The sequence below is a fragment of the Achroia grisella genome, unplaced genomic scaffold (assembly GCF_030625045.1).
Source record: "Achroia grisella isolate CSIRO2021 unplaced genomic scaffold, CSIRO_AGI_Agris_v1 utg511, whole genome shotgun sequence".
In the NCBI taxonomy this organism is placed as follows: domain Eukaryota; kingdom Metazoa; phylum Arthropoda; class Insecta; order Lepidoptera; family Pyralidae; genus Achroia; species Achroia grisella.
In genome coordinates, this window is record NW_026712905.1 from 5,029,608 (window position 1) to 5,054,037 (window position 24,430).

General features: G+C 30.9%; 5 protein-coding genes across 5 annotated transcripts; 2 read left to right on the forward strand and 3 right to left on the reverse strand.

Moving 5' to 3' along the window:
* Nucleotides 1-41: 41 nt before the first annotated feature.
* LOC131846637 (coiled-coil domain-containing protein 174) lies at nucleotides 42-6,916 on the reverse strand. The gene is made up of 7 exons (XM_059195991.1): nucleotides 6,606-6,916; nucleotides 5,695-5,903; nucleotides 4,995-5,201; nucleotides 4,305-4,449; nucleotides 3,022-3,166; nucleotides 1,503-1,724; nucleotides 42-826 (listed from the first exon to the last, which is right to left on the reverse strand). Exons 1-7 carry the CDS (start codon nucleotides 6,645-6,647, stop codon nucleotides 63-65), a joined length of 1,734 nt encoding a protein of 577 aa, XP_059051974.1. The 5' UTR covers nucleotides 6,648-6,916; the 3' UTR covers nucleotides 42-62.
* Nucleotides 6,917-7,314: 398 nt separating this feature from the next.
* Nucleotides 7,315-12,022, forward strand: LOC131846645 (ubiquitin-conjugating enzyme E2-17 kDa). The gene is made up of 3 exons (XM_059196002.1): nucleotides 7,315-7,575; nucleotides 8,471-8,756; nucleotides 10,072-12,022. Exons 1-3 carry the CDS (start codon nucleotides 7,532-7,534, stop codon nucleotides 10,195-10,197), a joined length of 456 nt encoding a protein of 151 aa, XP_059051985.1. The 5' UTR covers nucleotides 7,315-7,531; the 3' UTR covers nucleotides 10,198-12,022.
* A 476-nt stretch (nucleotides 12,023-12,498) lies between these two features.
* LOC131846636 (RNA exonuclease 1 homolog) lies at nucleotides 12,499-16,393 on the reverse strand. Its single transcript, XM_059195989.1, has one exon. It carries the CDS (start codon nucleotides 16,231-16,233, stop codon nucleotides 12,982-12,984), a length of 3,252 nt encoding a protein of 1,083 aa, XP_059051972.1. The 5' UTR covers nucleotides 16,234-16,393; the 3' UTR covers nucleotides 12,499-12,981.
* Nucleotides 16,394-16,715: 322 nt separating this feature from the next.
* On the forward strand, nucleotides 16,716-17,686 carry LOC131846644 (uncharacterized). The gene has a single exon (XM_059196001.1). The coding sequence runs from the start codon at nucleotides 17,116-17,118 to the stop codon at nucleotides 17,578-17,580; it is 465 nt and encodes a 154-aa protein (XP_059051984.1). The 5' UTR covers nucleotides 16,716-17,115; the 3' UTR covers nucleotides 17,581-17,686.
* An 89-nt stretch (nucleotides 17,687-17,775) lies between these two features.
* On the reverse strand, nucleotides 17,776-21,756 carry LOC131846646 (deoxyuridine 5'-triphosphate nucleotidohydrolase). The gene is made up of 3 exons (XM_059196003.1): nucleotides 21,484-21,756; nucleotides 21,272-21,408; nucleotides 17,776-18,649 (listed from the first exon to the last, which is right to left on the reverse strand). Exons 1-3 carry the CDS (start codon nucleotides 21,588-21,590, stop codon nucleotides 18,447-18,449), a joined length of 447 nt encoding a protein of 148 aa, XP_059051986.1. The 5' UTR covers nucleotides 21,591-21,756; the 3' UTR covers nucleotides 17,776-18,446.
* Between the last annotated feature and the right edge of the window lie 2,674 nt (nucleotides 21,757-24,430).

Here is a 24,430-nt window from a genome sequence, read left to right on the forward strand (position 1 = left end):
TATTAGCATTAGACAGTGCAAATAAATACAAACATGGAAAAAATGTTTTATTTAAATAGCAATCAATCAAAAGTAAAATCATAATGCTTTGGTAGTTGCTTATTACTCGTTTTGGTTTCTAAACTTTTAGATCCTTGTGCATATGCTTCTCTAATATCAGACACAAATGGTTTTTCAAACTTAACATGTTTAGGTACTGGTCCATAATAGTCATAAGTTGGCGGTGGAGCTACTTCTATATGGTTTGTTTCATTTGCTCTTTTCACGGGCCTGTTACTTCGATCTTGAACGGCATCTTCATTTTCATCAATCTCATTTACTATGGGAGTATCTTCGTGAGCTTTAATAAAATTTCTGTACTTAACATTATGTCCAGGTTTCTTAACTGTAGAAAAATAAAGTCCCTTTTCTTCACTTATATCCCCAATAATAGGTGGTGGTGGAGTTTTTACTCTAGGTCTAACGTCTGACCATCTCTTTTCCACTGGCATATTTGTTTCTAAATTAATCATTCTACCAGTCGTGTCAAATGAATAGTTAGATTTATTGATCTGTAAAGTCTGTGGTGGGGCGAATTCTTCTATTCTTTTGTCTCTCTGTTGATCAACATATTCTTCTTGTGTCATTTCCCTAAACTTCTTAATTTTCTCATCAACTCCCTCTTTGCCCAAATCCCATTCACGTACGTAGGCCTCACGTAACTTTTGTCTTTCTTTTTCTTGCTCCTCACGAATTTTCGTTTCAGTTTGTTTCGCCTTTTCATCGGCTTCATTTTTCTGTTGCGTTAAAAATTCCATTAAACGTGTAGTGAAATCATTTTCATTATCTGAAAAGAAAAAGAAAAACTAATACTGTTACAATTTAGACAAGAAAGGCTAAATGTCAACAATTTAGATAGATATACGTAAATGAACATCTGTTTCCTAGTTAAAAAAATAATACATATCTTCAAATGACCAGTTGGTCATTTTAATAAGATCCGAACGAACTTGTGTTATAAAATAATGTCTATGCATGCAAAACATTAGTGTTATTAAAACCCCTATACCGTTTTAAGCCTTTCATGGTTCACAACAGGTTACAATATTTTAATACTAATGATTTAAATTTTATTATTACGAAAAGTTCTAATATTTTAACAATATAAATTGGTAATTATACATTATTAGCTACTCGGTTTGGCTTCGCACGGGTGTACATGTTTTATATATATAAACCTTCCTCTAGAATCACTCTATTTATTTAAAAAACCGCTTCAAAATCCGTTACGTAGTTTTAAAGATTTAAGCATACATAGGGACAGATAGACAGTAACATTCGACTTTGTTTTATACTATGTAATAATGATTATGTTATGTTTTTAGTTATTTTTTAATTTACATTAATGAAAACCAAGACAATATCATGATACACAGGTTTAAGTAACGTCGGATCGCAATATCTTTTCCAAGATTATAAAAGTACAGTAAGCGATTAAATAGTATTCTAAATATTTATAAAACCTTTCGGTTCCTCAGGCGGAAGGCCAGCCCTGGCCCTCTGGCGCGCTCGTGCCGCCGCCACCCTGGCAGCCAACAGAGCATCTCGTTTTTTTCTAGCCTCCTCTGCATCCTGTTGCGCTTTCAATGTTTCTTGCCGACGCTTCACCAACTCTTCCATTTGCTTTCGACGTTCTGTCTCGTCGGTACTAAACGAGTAATAACCGACACCGTGTATACGTGCCTCTGCAAAAAATAACATTGAATAGTAGTATTAAGTAAATTACTTACCATTTTGTAATGAAAACGCCAGTGTTACTATTTTTGGTAATTGGAATGGATAGCAAGCTGATGACACATCAGCTGATACTATATATAGGGTACTTGAATTAATAATGAGCGTTTTTTTTTAAGTTTACGGATTCGTTTTCAAATAATGGTTCCAAATATATTAATCGAAGTATTGTACATCGCTGGCCACTACCTTTTTCCATCTTTCTGGTAATTTTCGGATGCCAGCTCGAAAAAATTATTCGTCTTTTGAGGCAATCCAATCATTGACCCATTTTTTGGATTGTTCATATGAAGTGAACTTCTGATGGGTCAGGCCCATGTGTCATCGACTGGAATATATAATAATCAGAAGGAGCAATGTCTGGAGATTACAGTGGGTTAGGTAGGACTTCCCCTTTCAGAGTTTCTAGGTAGATTTTACCGGTTTTGTAAAATGTGTCCGAGCGTGTCATGCTGCATAATCACTTTATTGTGCCTTTCTTCGAATTTTAGCCGATTTTGCTTCAGTATGACGCTTATTCGCATGAGTTGAGTCTGATAGCATTCCCCCCGTGATTATTTCGGTTTGAACAGCTCAGTAGTAGATGACGCTGCTGGTCCCACCAAATACAGAGCATAAACTTCATGCCATGAATATTCGGCTTTGCGAAGAATGTTGATGGCTGTCCGAACTTTTTGCGCTTGGGTTATCATAACGAAATCACTTTTCATCGCCAGTGATAATGCGATTCAAAAAGCCCTTCCTTTTTTGGCATGAAGAAGAACTCCCCGCAAAAACGCTTTATTTGGTACGTAATTGGACATGTTCGAAACAATATTTAGTACTGTTGTATACGTTTCAATTAAATGATACTAGCTATTTAAGACGACCACAGAGTGTAGGTTTTAGCGGGAAGACATTGCAAACTGTAATATTGAAACATACACTAGTGGCGGCCTCCTGATCGAAACGCTCATTATTAATTCAAGTACCCTATACATAAACAGTACTCTGGGCATCACATTATCATGTGACACTCATGTGTGGAATGTCAACAGATGAGTAGTATCACGGGTGAAGACTAAGATGAATGCAAGCACTGAATCTCTATTTCTATAATTACACTTATATCCTGTATACTAAGTTAGAATAATGACCTACACAGTTAATAAAAGTGCTGATATGATTTGTTCAGTTTATACATATTAGATACTTAATTTTAAATCTATTGATTAATCACCTCCTCTATTACTAAAAAATAATACAAACCATCGAACAGCAAGTCTTGATAATGTATGTCTTTATCTTTGGCTAATAAATCTCTCTCTTTTTCCTCCCATTTTTGCCGTAATGACAACAGGTAATCATTTGTCTTTTGCACCAAAAACGGTTTCTCTGTGGTTGTAGTAGATACCTATAATTATTATATTATTGATTATATTTACCACTCACAAAAATTCTTAAAAATAAATAAATAAAATTAGCCCATCTTATATCACAAAAACTCTAAATTAAGAGGTGTTAAAAAGCTCGTTTTATTATTAGTCTTTTTGGAATTACAATCTTGCATATTTTACCGGAAACAACTCTGCAACTGTTAACATCTGTTTTCATAAATATTTGCCCCACTTTCGGCATTTATAATTCGGCATATATATTCAGCCTAAATAAAATAAAATATAATACACTAAGACATAACTTTTGAATTTTTTTAATTGTATTGTTTAATAACTATGTACTTGAATACCGATCCTTAAGTTTGGTGTGGATATGCTGAATCATGCTGACAAGTACCTCTATTTGGGGAATAATTAATCATTTACCGAAATCATCAGTAGGGTCAAGCCTGAGACATGGCTTTATGGAAACTACTGCGGAATTAGAGCTTTAGGGACACTGTATTCCCAGTTTCTCAACTGACCACAAAAAGTTTAAATGACCCTTGTGTCATCAAATCTTTTATATCCTTAAGAGATGTACTTCAATGACGCTGCCCCATCATGAAGATCAGAGTTTGACTAATATAAAATGAATCACGTATTACCCTTACACAGATTCTATACAAAATCGACCATGTGAAGGAATCACTCCAATGTTAATCGTACTATCATGTCTTCATTAACAATGATATCCTGTACAGCGCAAAATTAGGCGCCAAGTTGACTAGGTCAAAATGAGCTTTTTAAAATTGATATTTATATTACAGCGTAATCATTCACTTTGAAACCATTTGAAGGCGCCTAAATCAGGTTCATTTGAAAGGCAATAATGCGAATATTTTTGATATTATCAAACACATATTTACTCGAAAATAAAATTATATAGTTGCACACAACAGGTATCCGCTTATTAATTTTATGATTAGAAGAATTAACACTGCCTTATGCATGTAAAATTTCATTTAAACATTTATAAGAGATATCACCATCAATGTCAAATTAACTAGAATTTTAAGAACAATGCAATGTACTTATATTAAGATAATTATAATTTATTAAAATTATGTAGGTAGTATTAAACTGTAATAAAGCTTTAAAAATATTTGTGCTTACATCACTTTTTTCCTCATCTTCCACTCCGATATTTGCTTTATCCTTATTAACTGCCCTCAATAGGTCTTTATCTCTTTTCTGATATGTTTCTAAGTCAGACTTGTGACATTTGCGTGTTCGCCCCAAACAATCCGTGAACTCAGTCCTATTAAAAAAACATTATAATACCAATCAAGTTATTTACAATATACTCTAAATGAAAATTAGTACATAAATTATATACTTAATACATTTCTTATTTTACAAAGACAAATCTATAACAAAAAAAAACCTCATTTTTGGTGATTTTGTTACACATTTAAAGTAAGTGCAATTTAAAAATTTATAACAAAGTTATGAAATTTAATAAATTATGAGTTGTTGATAAGGAAAGTACCCAATATTTTTTCTAGCCACAAAAAAACGGGATCTATTAGGGATTTCCTAATTTTAGTTGTTAGTTCAAATAAAAGCTGAATTTGTTATGAACTAATTATGGGGGTGATTTATATGAAATCTCTTGAAAAAAGAAATATAATGATTCTTCTTCCAAAGAAGATATTTTACACAAATAAATAATTTAAAAAAGAATGACATTGCAATACTTTTGTATTTTTATTCTAAAATAAAATAGCAATTGCAATCAAATCTCATTCATATGTAATTTTTTAAAACAACAATTAAATTAATGAATAATAAAGTATCAGTTACCATTCACTTGGATCGTCCTGTACAAATGATATACCTCCATCATCATTGCTTGCACTTTCAATATTGTTAGAGTTCTTGACTAAAAATTCTATAGCCTGCTCTTGCTTTTTAGATTTAAAATCAACAAGAAATCTACCAGCAAGTTGTGAATTACCAGCACCATCCGACAGATGTTCATATAACTCTGTTTTCTTCTCCAATACTAATCTGTTAAATATATAAATAAATCACTATCTTTCTCTGATGGCAGAATAAAAATACACTCCTTTTCCAATTCAGAAATTTCAAAACATGACTGGAGGAAAAATGACAAAAACTAAAAACATGAGTCTATAAAAAAATTGTTGCAGTGAACAAAATCAATTTGATTAAAATGGATATTATTATCATATATGGACATATCTCTCATACTTTTACAGAAATTATGTTTGTAAATTAAAATATTTAGTACAAATTCTTGTTATATATAATGTGTTAACTATATTGTGACTTTTTTGTATAAAGTACACAAAAAAGGCATAATTGCCAAGTATAAGAAAATCAAATTGACATTAATTAATATAACAAGGTCACATAGACATATTTCTATCTCATAACTTTAAACCAATATATGAGAAAAGTATAGTTATTAGTATCATTAATGTTACATACTAATTACATATGAAAGTAAGACATACTAGATACATATACTTATACATACTTGGCTTTCCTACAAGCTTCCAATTCCTCTGTATCAACAGCTTTCAATTTTTCTTTAAAACTTGGTTTTGATGACTTATCAGCATTTTTGTCTGCATGAGTATTATTAGCATGTGATGGTTTAAAGTTCTCTAATTTATTCTTAGGCAATTGCTTCTGCTCTAAAACCTGTTCCTGTTTTTTTAAAAGCTCTGCTTTAAGGCTGAGCAACTGAAAATAATTATAAACATGACATAGTTATGGCTGTTGAGTAGCCACAAGTTTCTTTCTTGAAAATACAAGATTCTTTATCTGTAGATATATTATAAAAACAAAAAACTATTGATGAATTTGCATTATTTATTATTATGGGTTCTATCTTACGCAGATATACACTGACCCCAAATAAATGGAATAAGGAAAAAGCAGATTATCATTTCTTACACACATCATCTTACTTTCCTTTGGTCATATCAACACAACATTTCTAATTATATGATTGTCTGATTGATACTAAAATGAGTAGAGAGAATTTAGTACTCATTTCATAGTCAATCAGAAAACATTATGGATGCATTTTCAAGTGTTTCACACTCACCTATCTGTTTATTTAATTAATAAAATAATGATGAATGTTCAATTAGGATTATTTACATTATTGAAAGAAATCTTAATTCAGATATCAGGACCTTGGGAAGTCATCTGTACGCAGTTCTATTTTTATTTTATTAATATTTTATAATTATATGAGATTGTAGAACCATCAAATTCATGTCCTAGTCTCATCCTTATTATATATGCTGTGACAGCCTTGTTAGTGTATTCTTGTCACAAGATCTTGTCATATGTCTCAGAAGCCACTATACATATTGGAAATAATCTAGAATGAAAATATAAATAGGCAATAAAATTGTATTTACTTTAAAAACTTACCGTAGACTTATTAAAAAGAATCTTTTTTGTATTCTCGTTCATTGTAATCAAAGCCGTTTTGAATACTTATTAATATTATTATAGGTCTATCACTATATTTAATCTAAGGGATCTAATATATATTTTATCATGAAGTAACATTTATATTAAACCATAACAAACTGTACTGCAATTTTTGTAAAAAAAATATTAATTTCATTAAGTAAGACAACGAAACATAAATATGGCTAGCTGTCAAATTATTATAAATAATTAATAAATTTTCTTCTGGAACCAAAAAATTACACTGTTTGTTACTCACACAAGCAAAACCACAGACAAAATTCACAACACAGATTATAGAATGATATAGTAGTAGTATATTTTATCCACAAGTAGATAGGCAAAGGTACGAGACCATACAACCTAATTTTTAGTAGTATTTTCATGTGGTTTTAAATTCTATAAGGCGAGTTCGCCAAATCTTTTGTTAATTATAAGATTATGTTTCACTGTTCTTCAAGTAGGGCTCCATATTTGAAATGTTTAGAATTCTGCGATAGTTGTTATGATGAAGTCATAAATTGTTTTAAAAGTACATTTGAATAGTTCTTGAAGCGATGGCGAGATAATGATTAGAAACGTTGCCTCTTCTTGCTTGACGATAACTGTCAATGTTGCCAACCAACGAATTCATATTTTTTTTAAAGTTGTCTCTCCTGATTTATAATATTTTATGATTGCTAATTTCATTGTCGTCTGACAATCATTCATCTACGTCCCTGATGATATATTTTTCCAATCACAAAGGAATAATCTTTTGTGTACAAACTATACTGGGAACAAATCTCTAAAAATCATTCACATGAACAATTTTTCTACAGACTAATCCTACGTCCATATACCTCTGTGTCAGCCAGTCAGTGATTTAAAAGCTTGAAATTAAAATGTCAACTCCTGCTAGAAGACGTCTTATGAGGGATTTTAAACGGTTTGTACACAATAATTTAATGCTTTCCTTCTTCATTACATTCTCCAACGTCATTATCATATATTTTTAAAAGTTTATAACATATTTTTATATGCATAGTAGTGCTGATTCATCAAATTACATCACTGTCATTTTCATCGATTTCTACGTTCTACATTTCGATATACTCATTATATTACAAAAATGAAAGTTTTGTTACCCATCACCAAAAACTGTAAATTTTAATTAGACTAAACCAACGTCATTCTCCTTTTGTGTTTGTTTATATGTATAGATAGATGTATATGTACCTATGTAGGTTATCCAAATATATTGTAATGTCTAGCGTCCTACATTTCTGTTTGATAATTAACACAATGGTTTCGTGTAATTCATAAGGAATTATTAAATTCTATATGAAAAAATAGTAGGTACTAGTAGCAGTAGTTGGTACAGTGCTATATTTTAAATCATTCATATTTATTTCTTATTATCACTTTACAATTAACATTATTATATTATTACTTTCTTACAGTGTGTTGGTGGATATTTTATTACTTTAATTAACCTCATAATTTATTCTGATTGTGACATTTGGTATCAGGAATCTAAATATATAATTAAGAAACTCAATATATTTTGCTTTTTACATTTATCTTTATACATCATGAGTTAAAAAAACATTAATTCTTACAATCAATCTGCATAGGTTGCGTAGAGACATAAATTTGTATATAAATTATCTTTAAAATGTTTATTACAAAATTAAAAAATTCTTTCATATTTATTTTAACAACAATAACTCCATTTTATGTAAAATAATTTATGCAACCAAAACTTGTTTTAAATCAAGACATAATGTATTCTAATCAGTAATTTTACCTAAAAATAATATATACATATTGTTATATTACAGTTTACAGGAAGATCCACCTACAGGTGTGTCAGGTGCTCCTACAGACAACAACATCATGATATGGAATGCTGTGATATTTGGTCCTCATGACACACCTTTTGAAGACGGAACATTCAAACTCACCATAGAATTTACAGAGGAATATCCAAATAAACCTCCAACAGTAAGATTTGTGTCTAAAATGTTTCATCCAAATGTGTATGCCGATGGTGGCATATGTTTAGACATTTTGCAAAACAGATGGAGTCCAACTTATGATGTATCAGCTATTCTAACATCCATACAGGTAATTTAATAAAACTATTTTAATAACTATATAACTTTGCATTTAATAGCATGAAGATTTGATTTGATGATTGTAATTATTAAAAGTAAAGTAGTTACTAAACTTTGCAGTTTATTTTTGGGATAACAACAGCTTATATTAGTATTTTACAATAAAAAAATATATTAATCTTAGCCAATTATAGTAATCCAGGATATAATTTGCATTGAATATAAAGAATAACCTTATTATATTAGGACTAAGTCGGTAAAAAGCAGATTTATTATAATTTTATACATTTTGAGAAAACACATTGATTGATTGATAATTTGTTGTCTGAACTTCTCCCTCTTTGGGCCTGGGGTCTACTGTAAAATAATAATTCTTGTGTTCATGTCTACAAGTAATTTGTAGTATTTAATGAGATGCTTATTTATTCTACTATGATTGAATGGACTAAGAACTTAACAAAGCAATGCAAACTGTAATTGTGTATGGTTTTAATCTAGACATTCAGGTTTGCAGTTTCAGTATACACCTCTATGAGGTATGTAGATATGATATGATACAGTTATTAATTTACTTGTCTTTTTCTATTTTATATATGTTACTATATATAATTGTTTTGCACATGTATATATAAGTGTTTGTCACCTACCTCCATCTATATGGTTTGGTTGTATTTGGATGAAAATTTGTATGTATATTTCAATGGGTTCCTGGTGGTTTGAATATATACTTAGACCTGATAAGGTATTAGGTATAGTAAAACAGCACCTTCATGAGCAGGGCAATTTTAGCTGGGTCCACTATATACAAATTAAGTTGATTCCATCATAATTTCTAACATTTATCAAACTCATACTTCTATTTTTCATACACATGCAATTTTAATAAAATAATTTGAAATGCAAAACCTCCACTTGAATTATTAATTAATGTTATGTTAATAATGTATTTAAAAGGTATTAATAATTTTTCCTTAAGATTGTGTATCCATACTAATATTGTAAATGTGAATGTGAGGGTCTGTCCGTTTCTTTTTTACCTTATTGATATTTGTATAGAGATTGAATATATTGGAAGGAAGGACATAAGCTATATCTTTGATCTGTAGCAGAGGAAGTCATGGAAAACAGGTAGTTTGTTATAGGCAGTAAAAATGTATTTACTATTTTTTATACATCTTGTATGAATTGCTGAATAGTGTATTAAAATTCTTTCTGTCCATCCTATTAAGTATAGTAATGTGTATATATATACGAACTTTAGATGTATTTCACATGTCATTTCATATTGTATACCAATTAATCAATTAATATACAATTTATTGCAGTCGTTACTAAGTGACCCCAACCCCAATTCACCTGCAAACTCAATGGCAGCACAACTATACAAAGAAAACAGGAGGGAATACGAAAAACGGGTGAAAGCGTGTGTGGAACAATCATTTATAGATTAGCAGGGGACAGCCAGGATCTCAGACATCAGTGATGTATGCATGACTGTGCTGCTGATAATGCTGGCATATACAACCATGTAAATTCATTGGGACAAATATGTAGTATAGCTATATAGCATCATGATATAACTTTTTTAAGATTAATCTCTTACAAATCCCTAATTTAGAAAACACTATTATTATTATACCATAATTAAAAATAACATTGATACTTTCTAGAATTATAATCTACTGCTATCTCATAATGCTGTAAGCCATTATTCATAAAGTAGTAACAAATATTACCACCAAGAAAAGTTTCATAGCGTTTTTTAAATATATGAGAATAATATAACCAAAAACAAAGACACCATGAATGTACATCTAACATATTAACTATATCGAGGGTTACTCTCAGACATTCGCAACTACTGAAAGGGGAAGTGATCACATTTGTTATACCTATATATGTAATCTATATTTGAGAGATCATATAATATAATGACTAATGTTGAGCCTTATAGGTTTAGTACAATACTGAATCAACAGAAATATACACATAGGTTCGGTCGCCAATCAGCCGGTCTGTTATATGTGACGAGCCCTTATACCAAGGCAATTTGTATCTAAATCGGGATATGATTGATGTTATCACACCGTTTATACCGCATATACTAGTCCATGACGAAGTAATGGAAACAAACTAGTTCATTATAGATACACAATTCATGATTGTGAGGAATATTTTATATGTTACGTTCATACCACTCTCTCTATTCAGTTTATATAGTTAGTAGACTATTACATGTCTAGTGAATTTAGATTCAGACATTTTGTTTCTGTTTCTTAATCTGGAGCCACTTCCTAGAATGAACAGAGTCAACATTGATTTCATATAGACAAAATTGAATATGTTTAGTTATAATAAATACTATATATCTAACAAGATCAAATTTCGCAACTTTTCCAACGACTGCAATATGGAGGAGATTCTCAAAGTTACTATTCTAGTACCTAATTCAATTAATTATTCTAATTATATAATTCTAATCTTTACTTCTGTATACATTCGCTAAAAATTCTGTTAGTTTTTTTTTACACTAAAATACTAAATCTATTTTCCTTAATATTACGTATTTGTCTGCTAAATTAAAATAATAATATGGTCGTCTATATGATGTGTGTATACTATAATATTCACTTTCTCCCTGTTAAACGAAATTTTAGTCTTATTATTATATCTACCCAATACACTTGGTGCTCAAACCGGAGTTTATATCTGAAATTAGTTAAAATAATAGGAGAGGGGTTATATTTTCTATCAACATACCTTTGCAGACATATTTTTCCATTACGAGATGAATGTCAAAGATTATTTTTTTAATAATTTACAGACATGCATAATACAATGTAGGTCGGACAGTTCACTGTCAGACCTACAGGTCTCATCAATTTACATATACTGCTAAAAGCATAGTAAGTTGTAAGTAGTCAAACTTTTTGTAACTTGCTATAAAATGTTTCACTACTTACAACCACACAAAAATTAATACATAAGTACTGATTTTTGTATATTCACATAAAACAATTGGGTTTATATACTTTTGCGAAATAACATAATTACGTTTTACCACCATTTCCTTATCCTATTTTTTTTAATCCTGCTGCACAAGTAAGCTAGATCCGAGTTATGAAATTGTCCCAATGGATCTATTCTGCAACAATGTGTAGCAGTTTCTTGTTTTTTTTTATTGAAACTAAAAGTAAAAATGTCTAGTGTTGCAAAGATATTTTTACGTACCTATGTGTAATATTTTGTCCTAGTAAAATATTATTTTCGGTTTTATATTGTGTTTAATTTTACGTCATTCCTAATGTGTCTGTGTATGTAATTATACTCTGATTTCAAGTTCAAGATTTCGATGTAGTTTACATCGAAATCATGGAGAAAATTATTAAGTTACATATAAGGGAAACCTGGTACTGATCTTTTTATTCAGGTGCTGAAACGTGCTAAAATGTGTAAAGTTCATGATATATTCAGTAACATAGTTACTCTCGGCATGCTTGGATGCTGGACAAATAAAAAAAAACAGTGAATGTGTTACGAACGTGTGATTTACTTTTATAAAAGTGGGAGTCCCAGTTGCAGTTGGTATGTCTAAGAACTACACGGAAAATATTTGCTTATTGCCAATTGATGCAATTAATGTTCTCCATTTGGCCAAGATTTTTGGAAATCTAAAGTAAAAATGCAATCAATTTATGAAAATATTTTATACGAATATTTTTAGTACAAAATACTTAATTAAATACTACATTTGTAATATATTATAGAACATACATATAATGAAAAGTAAGTACTTATGTACTGATTCAACAAAAAATATAGGTACACATGCGCTACTATCCGCATTTCAAAGTTACGGAATAAATATCAAAATGGTCATTTTTTGACCGTACAAAAATTTGTTAACTGTACTTATTTCAAAATTATTAACTACCCATCGAAACTATTCAGTCGTAGGTACAGTCAACTTCATATACTTATTGAAGTCTTTTGGTCGTTAATTTTATCATGCAAAGTTGCTAATAATAACATTTCTAAACAAATTAGAAATTATAGGTATGTTAATGTACATATGGGTTAATTGCCCCGTCTATAATCAATAATGAATGAATCTTAATTGAATAATGATAAATAAAATTTACTGTCGTCATTAAGTCCGGTTTCAATTAATCTTAATAACGTAAATTAATCTTAAATATTGGAGAATTTATCTCACTTAACTAATACATTATCTATCACCGAGTTTTTAAATCTTCTTTTAATTTGAAATGTATAAGTTCCATACAAACTGTAGCATCTTCAGCACTGTCATGTCCGTCTACTGAATTTTGAATTATCTTCTTTAAATATTCAGATGATAAATTTCTTAACGCCCTTTTATATGGAGGTCCCATTTTATGAGGAAACAATACACTGGTATCAATAACAGTGTCATGGATAAGTTTAAGAGCTTTGAAATCAGATTCTAAGCTGTGGCCTACTAAAATAGTTTGACTATTGAACATAGTAAGTAACGTTGCTTGAACTTCCAACAATGTAGTTTTCACTTCTAACATTTGTTCTTCTGTAATACCCGAGTACCTAGTATTATAGTCTACAATTGGATGTAAAGGTCTAATTAAAGTTTCATATACTACCTTGCAAGCAGAATTGATAACTGTAACTCTAGTTAAATCTAAACCATGGGTTGTATAACACATTTCACAGTCTAAAGAATATACACCATAATCATCCATAAATGTTTCAGGTGGCATTGTCCTAACATAACCTTTGAGGTTCTCATAATCCACATACTCATATACATGGCTGGGTGCAACACAACAGCCATCAGAAGTTCCATCTTGGCTACAGCACTGATATCGAGCTTCACCATGTACTCTATATTTATTATTTGGATGATATATGCATTCTTCTTTTACTGCAGCAAATCCTTTTTTAGTAACTGTATAATTTTTCTTACACCTACAACAAGTTCTTATATAGCCATTTGGTGGCTTCTGTTTATTCTGACCAAAAATAATAGCTCTACCCTTTTCTCCAGTAGGATGAGGTCTAGGAAAACCATTCTCTTTTAATTGTTCTTCGGTTAGAAGCCACTTTTTAATATTATTATACAACTTTGCTCCATTGAACTCATGTGACTTGTCAAAACTTCCCTTGTTTTTATTTTCTATACTCCAAGATCCCATGTGATTTGTTTTGGCTGATGTACTTTGTGGAATTTTCTGTATTGTAGAGCAATTAGATCCTGATTTTTTTACACCATTACATTCTTGGAACTCTTTTCTTAGTCTACTTACAGTCAATACTGCAGAGTTTTTATAGATTTGCACTGTAGAACATTTCTTACTAGTAATCAACTCTTCATGTTGTGCTCTGGCATAAGCATCTGTTGCAGATAAATATAATTTGAGACACTCATCTATCATCATATTCAAATATGTAGAGCGTATATTTGCAGGAATCTTAGATGCAAGGGGTTCTAAAACACCAGGTCTATCAATGAATTTTTCATTAGGTATGTGTGCAACACGCTGTGCTCCCTTCTTAACAGTTTGTATCACAGTGGAACTAGTAGAAGCCTCATCTTTTACTGTTTTTGAAGTAGGTGAAATAGTTTTTTTGGCATTTAACAATGTGGAAGCATAGGGCACATGTGCAATACGAATTTTTGAACTGCCAGTATTAGCAGTACTAAATGTAGTTTTTGCAACCTCTGTTTTATTCACAATATTTTCTGTAGTGTGACTCTGTGTTTTAGAAGCATGATATTCTCTTACTTTCTGTAATCTTTTAGCCATTGTTTGGACAGCACTCAATTTAAAGTCAGGTTTCATAGGAGTTTTTGGTATTACTTTAATATTTTTATCTACTGTTCTTGATATTCTCTTCTTACTTGATACATATTCTTTATCAGTATCATCTACTTTATTGTCCATTTCTTCATACACTTTCGGTTTTTCCATAGGAACATATTCTTCAAATATTTTTTTACATTCCATTGCTATTGTCTCTTCATCTGAATCATCATAAATATCATCATTACTTAATTCAACATTTTCGCTAGTCTGTTTATCATCTTCTGATAAATCCACTGATGGTGACTTATTTTTTCTTTTCTTACTATTTTCTTTAGAATCTTTAGATTTTCTATGTGATCTATCATGATTGGATTCATTTCTTTTAGAATCATTTTTAGAACTATTGGAGTGCTTTGAATGTCTTTCTGAACTTTTTGATGTTCTTGTTTTAGAATTGTCATCAGAACTTTTACTGGAGTTGGAGTGTTTTTTCTTTTCACTGTAATGTTTTTCTTTCTTTTCCTCTTTACTTTTGTGATTTTTACTTTTATCATTGGCCAAATCTTTCTTGTTAGACTTTTCTGATTTTATATATTCACTTTTTGTTTTATCATATGACCCGGATTTATTTTTATAGTCTACTTTTTCTTTACTATGTGATTGCTTTTCACTTTTTTTACTATTGTCTTTCATACAATGTTTAGTAATGGTCTTATTTTCCTTGCTTTTATTATTATCTTTATTTTTCTCTGTGTTATTAGCATGTATTTTATTTTCTTCTTTTTTATGATTATCTATTTTTTCTTCATCTAATATTTGATCTAAAATATCAAACTCTGGGCCTAGGTCGTCTAAACCATTGAGGTCACTAGATAACTTTCTTTTCTTCTCGTTAGGCTCATCTTCATCACTTGAAAAATAAGGAACTTGTGATCGAGGGGTAGGTCGATATGTAACGGAAGGTGTGGCAATTTTTGTGTTGACTTTAGTTGGTTTATACTCCAATATTTTCTTTTTACTAACACTTTTATCTGAAGGAACATAACTGTGTTTATTTGAAGATGGTGGTGTTGTCTCCTTAGGTGTATATTCCTGCAATTCTACTTCAGTACCAGGCAAATATTTATCTTTTGATTCTGTTGTTTTTGACCCTTCAGGAGTATAAGGATCCAATTTTGGAGAATCATTGCTTCCAGGGGAGTATGTTACTGGCGGTGGTAAATAAATGAAAGGTTTAGAAGAATTATTAGAATCAGCAGGTCTTTGAATAGACAAAGTTACAGGCTTCCTTGGGGTATAAGGTACTGGTATATGTCTCTTTCTCTGTTCACTTATATCCTCGATATTTTCGGTGTCCGCAGTAGCTATTTTGTTTAATTCTACTATGGGTGTTGGATTATATGTTACTTTAGTAGATGATTGAGCATTTGTTATTTTAATATCGCCATCATCACTATTGCTTGTCATACATTGCACAGTACTAGTAGTTGGGTCCGTCTGTTGGAGCACTTTCTGAACTGCTGCTGAAACCAGCTTTTGTAAAATTGCTCCACTTTCTATTCCTTCATTAACTGTATTTTGTGTTTCTCTCTTAGCATGGCGAAAATGACAGTAAGGTCTTTCACATAGACCACTGTCGTAGAATGGACAATTAATACCTTTAAAGTAACCAGTCGACGGCAGCATTATTTGTATTTCTATGAAACTATTGTATTTAGTCTCCAAAATTTAATGTAATTAAACTATCAACCTCTATCATGTATGTATTATAGGAAGCTGCAGAAATTGTCTAAATTTGTTTGACTTTGACACTTAACGATTGACGTTTATCGGTCAAACCACAGAGCAAAGAACACAATTATAATAGATAATAGAGTTACTATACGTTACTTTCTTCTACTCTGCCACCAATAAAGACATTGAATTGAAGGGTTACTCGACAGTGGGTGAAATGAATCTTTGGTCATAAGTTAATTATGGAGTAAACATTTTTGTGGGATTTGTGAGAATCTTTCAGCATGTTGGTAAAGAGGAATAAGAACAATTCCACAGGAGGAAACTAACAAGAATTGTGAAACAAATTGCCTCAAAAATCCGATTATGTCACGATTATTGTTAGTTTTTTTATAGTACTTGTAGTTTCAAGAGCCGTTTTATAAGTAGCCCAAAAGGTCACAAGGATAACACACTGTAATGAAGGAGTTTTATTAAAAACTCTTATTTTGGACTAGATTTGGGTAAAGTTAGGTACTCATATAGCAACACTAGATATGTGTACGACTAGTGATTACGCTATTTTGTAACTTTAATTTCGTAATTACGTTAGCTCTCATCGTCCTTCGGTCTTTGACGAAATATGTTTCGACTCTTAGTAATTGTGGAAACTAAACCACGGTCTCAGTTTTCCTAATATTATGAACGTATTTATGAAATTTTATCATCTATGTCCTACTTCAATCTGGGAATTGTCAAAAGTAGTGACGGATATTGTGGACAAGTTTTTATCTAAATTAGAATACATATATCCTAATTTTAGTGCACATACTGAATAGTAAATAAACAGGCAATATGTTGGAACAGCTGGTAAGTGATTATGCTTCTTATTTGAAGTTAGATGTGTCCAGTGGATTTCAAACAGTACAAGATGTTATTGATAACATGCTAACAAGACTCGAAGAATTAACCAGCGTTTTAAACATGGTGAAGTTGAAAAACAGTGACTGCAGAAAAGCTGTTTCCGATGATATACACAAATATCGCAGTGAGGTGTACACACTTTCAAAAAAAATCCTTGCATTAAATGAGATTATAATAAAATTACAGAACAATGTAGACCTAATTGAAAAACGAGTTGAAAAAGCCGAAGTTGATTTTGGTATCTATACCGATAACAAGATACTAAGTTTATTGAAACCATTTTTGAAGAAAAGTAAAGATACAATATCACACTCGGATGTAACAAAAACAGCACCACCTAAACTACAATTACATAGTGTAATGGACAATTTTGACTCCAATTCTTCATGTTCATGATATCGATTTGTATATATATTAATAAATAACAATTAAAATATGCTATAATTTGTAACATAAATAAATTGTAAAAATCGAATTAAAAAACTTTATTATATCTTTTGTTTCATTTCTACAAAGATTTCGAAAACTAAAAATACAACATTAAAAGAATAAAGATGACAGGAAATTTAGAAAATAATTATTACATATTAGTTCTAAATTTGTACTCTCTACTGCATTGTAAAAAACATAGTATGCTTCAAATTTATCTAATGACTGAAACAATGACTGCGTTGAACAGTATTTAAGGGTACTTACATAAAGAAACAAAGGAAAGACAAAAAATAATTAGCAAGATCATAACATTAACTTATACAGGATATTCACTAAAATAAACATATATTTTATACCTATATGTAAAAAAAAAAACTAGGTTCCTAATTGATAACAAATGGTTCTGTGCTTATGAAATGTATTATGTACACTAAGTTATTTAAATGATAGAACTGAATTTGTACAAAGATTTCAGTTAAACAGCAAAACCAACTTTTACATAAGCAACACTTATAGTCAATGAGATTTCAATTTTAGGTACATGAAATTATATCTTTGAAATAGCCCTAATGGTTTGTAATTGCTGCATAGGAATTATGATTAGCACATCAAGTACAATTTTTTAAGAGAATTGAATGGATATTATTATAATCACAGGCTGATTATCCTATACCTACATTTTAAATGCTTTTTAATTATATATCCACAGGACACTCCATTTATGACTGCACATTCTATGACAAAAAATTTATCAGATATATAAATATTGTTAACATGAGCAAAATTACATGAATCATGAATAGTAGTTATTTAAGCAATAAAGACAATTTTTATTGAGTACCAGTAGATCCAAAACCACCTTCCCCTCTTTTTGTTTCTGTTAAACCTTTTACTTCTACTACAGTTGGATAAAATATTTTTTCACAGATAAGTTGTGCAATTCTATCACCCTTCTTCACATGAAAATCTTCATCTGAATGATTAAATAAGATGACACCAATGTTCCCACGGTAATCCTCATCAATGACACCAGCTGCAAGAAAACAGATACATTTTTAAGAAGTAATGTTAATAATATTCATTAAAACATTAGAACATAGAGGACATTTTAAAATGGCCTCTAAAGTATTATAAAATCTATAATTTTAGATTATGTTCAACAAATTATTTTGGATTACTTAGAGCAATATTATATTACTACATAAATTAGTTATTACTAGTTGTTCTCACGACTTCGTCCGCGTGGAATTAAACTTTATTTTTTCTAAAATAAAAGTAGCGTAAATTACTCATTACATCAGCTACCTGCCAATGAAAGTCCCGTCAAAATCGGTCCAGGCATTTCAGAGATTAGCCGGAACAAACAGACTGATAGACAAAAATGTTATTTTGGTGTATTTGCCGTATTTATATTAATATGCACGTAGTAAACGGTTATTTAATCAATATTACAAACAGACAGTTCGATTTTATTTATATGTATAGATTGGACTACATTTTTTACCACCAGTTTGTGGATGAAACAATTAAGCATTGGAGAATAATACTTATTTATTATGTTAGGTATATATTTAAGGGACTTAACAATGACATAATGAAAATTATAAGATGACTCAAGTGATAGTGGACTGAACATACGATGAGGAGCAACAAAGCACATGGACCATATTAGTGATGGACTGATATTCAGAAGAGGAAGACAGAAAAAACTTTGTAAATATGATATGAAAAGAACAGCAGAAAATTATGGTACAGAATAAGAAAATATATAAAAAATGGAAATCTCAAAGGACAAGCTTGTAATAAACACAAAAAATGTGCAATATAGCAGGTAATATAACTAACCCAGCAACAGAGGCTTTATTATCGTTGGTATCATTGACGATCAGATGGTGTCTCGCAGACGTGATGGGACACAGAAAAGTCTGCATGATATAATAACGTAGCTGAAAAAGACCGACCCTGACGACGTCCGAGTTTTGGTACCAAAGGATTTAAGTAGTTCCTCGGCTCATATTCGATCACGACGACGTAACCAACCTACTCAAGAAAATAAGTAGTGTTGCGCAAGGAAGTGACCAGTTTGCGCGAAGGAAGCCAAGCCGCGATGCGTCCGTGGCGATTCTTAAGTCAAGCGATTTCGTCGTTGACACTGACATCAACTGAAACCATTTTTTGTATTTGAAACAATACTTCAAATATAGCTTACTATTAAAATTTCAGCTACAAATACAGAAAATCAATAAAGTATAGAGCCAAAGCCTCTTAAGGTGGTTGTAAAGGGAAAGAAGTTTTATTTTACATTGCCTCCATGTTTTATTAAAATTACTATTTTTCCCCATCAAATGTAAAATAAAATGAATATATAACCATACATTAAAAGCAAAAATCCAATTTCAATGCATAAACTGTAAAAAAAACATGTCTTGCTTAAGGCTGGAACACAAATTTTTTAGTTAAAAAAATAGTATAATATCTCAGGACAAATCACACAACACCATCTAGTCCCAAGAAAAGCAGAGCTTGTTATATGCAATAGTACCTTATTGGTCTACATGAAGATATTTCAGTGTAGAGTTTTCCCGTTTAAGAACCATATTTATGGTAGACACTTTCCACAGTTGGGGAAAATATTGCAGTCTCAGTATTATTAACAGAACTGTTATGTGAATCATTCCTTTTTTAGGAAACTGTCCAGTACTTCATCTGCCATTAAATTGAAGCCCAGTGCCTTATTATATTTTAGCGGGTTTTGATTTTAGGAGTAAGGACATTTGTTGATCACTGTTAAGTATTTTATTAATTTCTGCTTCTGTATGCATATCATCTGATTCATTTGGTATAAGTACATATTTGAGATATGCAAATAAATGAACTTTATCACTTATTTTTTAAGTGGAGGTATAAGTTCTTTCAGTGTCTTTAAAAATAAGGTTATTTTCCAAAGTCTATATATAGTTATCTGCTAATAATATAATAATAGAATAGTGTCATCAATTTATCTTGGATTGTGTTATTTTCGTATTCTCTTAATATTATTTTTAATACATGGATATATCCGCAATCAGCCTCTCATCTGGGATGTTGTGCATGTAGTGTCTATACTGTGTGTGGAATCGAACCCACAACCATCGGATAGTAAAGTGGCATGCCACTAGACCACCGAGGTTGCCAACTAGTATCGTCCAAATCAAATTTGTCAGCTCATTAATTGATAATGAATGTTATGTTCAAGAAATTTCACCCAATAAAAACAGAGATAGAGTAGCCTAGCATTTTCTTTCAAAATAAATTCTTTCTATACCTTCATAAGTCTACAACTAGAGTTTCTCATAAAACAGTTCATGAACAGGTTGTGATTGGTAAACTGGCTATTTAATTCTATAGTAATAAGCTATTCATTTTCAACATATTTTTCAAGTTTGCATATTTACCATTGCAATTAAACATTTACTATAACCTAGGTGTCTCTTGCTCGTTTGTTGTTTGTTGCCTTGTGATCTAATTTAATCTCAAATCAAAGTTCATTATGATTCTTTTAGACAGGTATGGAAAGATAACCACCAGACAAATAGTGTGACACATGTGTTTCTAATATGAGTAAGGTAGTATAGATTTAAGTAATAACACCATTACTAAGACTTTCAATGCTTACCACCAACATCAATACAATTTTTCAATGCTAAACCAGAACGAGGAGCCACACGACCATAACAACCAGGTGGAAGTTCAATTTGTAAATCAGTCTTCACTAATGCTTTCCCGCGAGCAGGAACGATGCAATCATAGGCACTGCAAATAATAGAATTTATGAATAAAAAAAGTAATAATGGCAACTTATAAATAACTACAAGGATTTGTTCATACCTTTTCATGTCCAGGCCAGCCGCTTTTTCAGATCCTTTTGTTGGTGTGAAAGCGTTGTTACTAATTCGGGAGAATTTTAACGTAGGTCGACTTTCGAAAAGAGTCATTTTGAATATTTGTGCTAAACGATTAACAAACTGAGAAACCAGGTTTAAAACTTAAAGTATTTAAATTAAGTAGTAGTTGGAGATATTCGGAGAAAAATCAGAATGACCATCAATTGTCAAACTGTAATCAAGTGAATTGGCGCGAAGAGAGACAAGAGTCAGTAAAATTGGCGGTAATCAGGGTTACCAACCTTTGTAATTGGATATTTGACAGTTGTAGAAATCTATATATATAAAAGAAAGTCGTGTTAGTTACTCCACTTATAAATCAAGAACGGCTGAACCGATTTAGCTCAAAAAAAAACAAAAAAAAATCCTTTTTTTGAAAATTTGATAATTGTAAGGGGTTTTAAATAAGTCAACAAAAATTATAAAATATATTTCAGAAAATTGTCAAGTTCAATCAAGCCAATTCCAGTTTGCCTTATAAAGCGTTACCTTTGTACTTTTTTTTTAAATCTATCGCAATCCTTATGGCGTCAACCTAATTTCTTATTTTGGCTTGGCAACTGTATTAAACATACCGGATAAAATTTATTATATTGTGGGGTAAAAATTAACAATAATTCATATGGCTTATATCAAGCACCTGTATGGATCCTCTAGGGACGTGCCGCCGCGCCGTGGCAGAACTTTTCAATTATTGTTGTCGTAGTTACTTTGTTACTGAAGTTCACAGATCGTTGTTTTTTGGTATTTTTTTCCTATTCAATTACCCGAAAAAAATATATATAAAAATCCGGACGTAGTACTATTGAATGAGTAAGTATTAATTAGTCCTACCCAGTTAGTATACAAATGCACTCTGTGTTATTCATTGTATCTAATAAGTTTGTAAGTGTGTAAACTAATAAGTTACGTTTGTTATAGTTACTTTTGATACATCTTATCGTTATATCGTTACGATAAAGCGATTAACCCTCAGATGTTTATTAATCAATTCTGCATGTTTTTGTGCAAGAATTCATATATCGCCAGCCGGACTAGAGAATTAGAAGATATTATATTAAATAGCGAAACCTAACTAAATTACCTACTTAAAATAAATTGATTAGAAATTGAAAAAGATTGCCAATATTTTGCTCACCCTATATATAATCCGAATATTAGAATTTATACAAGCATATTAAATTACATCATAATTATGCTATTAACTGAAAACTTCTAGCAAAGCAAGCTGGACGGAAGTAGTGGTAGGTAGAGAGGGTAAAGAAAGGGACATTTTAAGTCGTTACGATACTGTGATACGGTCGCACTTGCGCAAACCAAACATAAAAGGAATGCACACTTATTTAGATTATTTCTTCCACAGTTCTTGTTTGTTTTAGCCAATATATTTGTGTTATTCCATGTAGAAAAACTCCACAACCCCCAGCTTCTTTCTCTCCCGCCTCTCTCACCTTAGGATGCAATCTCTAATTTGGTATCACAGAAATTGATAATGGTACGGTTGATAATCCTATCAACCGTACCATTATCAATACCGCCCATAGCAATAGATACATAAAAGTCTACAGACCGTCTGGATACTCATTTTAGCCTTAAAATTGCTTCAGACATGTAGAAAAATACGTTTTAAAGCCAGACCACTCTGGTATGGTATACTTAAGTACCTTATTAAACCAACTATTTTTTTTAAACAGCACAATATTATAAAAATATGTATCTATGTATGTAATAACCCTATATTTAGTAAGCACTACACTTTATATTTTTTTTATTGAAGCGTTTTAAATAAAAACGACATATAATTTCTGAGTTACCTATAAAAATAATCCGATCGTGTTACACTATTTAAGAATCGCTAAAAGCTGGCTATAGGTAACGTCAAATTTGTCTCTGAGATAAAATTAATCATAACATGATCTTTATGCTGGATCAAGTTATAACGACTTTAAACTTATCTCAATACTGTAATTTCTATTGTCGCCAAAACTGCTATTTTTAATTAGTAACAATCTAATATTGACATGTACAATGTCTCATTAGGGAACACGTTTAATAGGTTCAGCTACATACATCAAAGAGATTGTTATGGATGGATGGTAATAGTGCACCCGTTAGCACTAATGCTACACGCGGACACCAGTAGAGTATGTGTTAAGTAGGGGAAAGGAATCTGGTCAATAAGAAAATTGTGATGAATTCCCTAGTAACGATGGTTTCGAACAACGCGGAGATCGCGTGGATGTCGACCTCGCAATGTACCTTATATGTACCAAATGTAGGTACTTTGTAGACCTGACACAGTACATTGGAAGCCATAGTCTTACCTGCCGCCTTTCTTCAATGAGTAATTTGTAATGAGATAGATCATGCATAGAGTAAGTCGGATTTCGCATATTTAAAATTCTGTCCATCTAGATAGAACACCCACGATATTTCCCGGTCAAATCTTTATTAAGTTCATTGCTCGACAATAGCATAAAAGTTTATTTTTTTAAACGGAAAACGAAATTTTAAAAAAGTACCTAACGAGAATCGAACTCGCAAACATCTAAAACAAATTAGCTAATGAGCGCAATGGGTGTATAATATATATTCTTGGCAGAAAATTGAAAATATTGACCGAGAAATATCTTCCAATAGGTGTAATAATGTTGTTTTCCGATTTTCAATATTTGAAGATTCGTTTTACCACCAACATTAGATATTTTACGAGTGTGTGAATCCGTTTCTATCATTCCTTATAGCAATGATAGAAACGGATTCAAATATTTGGCTACAATAGATGGCCATAGATCGCCGAGATTACAGTTCATTGTCTATTTTTTTGTTATATTGACTCCAGAAATTTAAACAACTAAAACAATGTCCTTTGAACAAATCAACATGTTTTG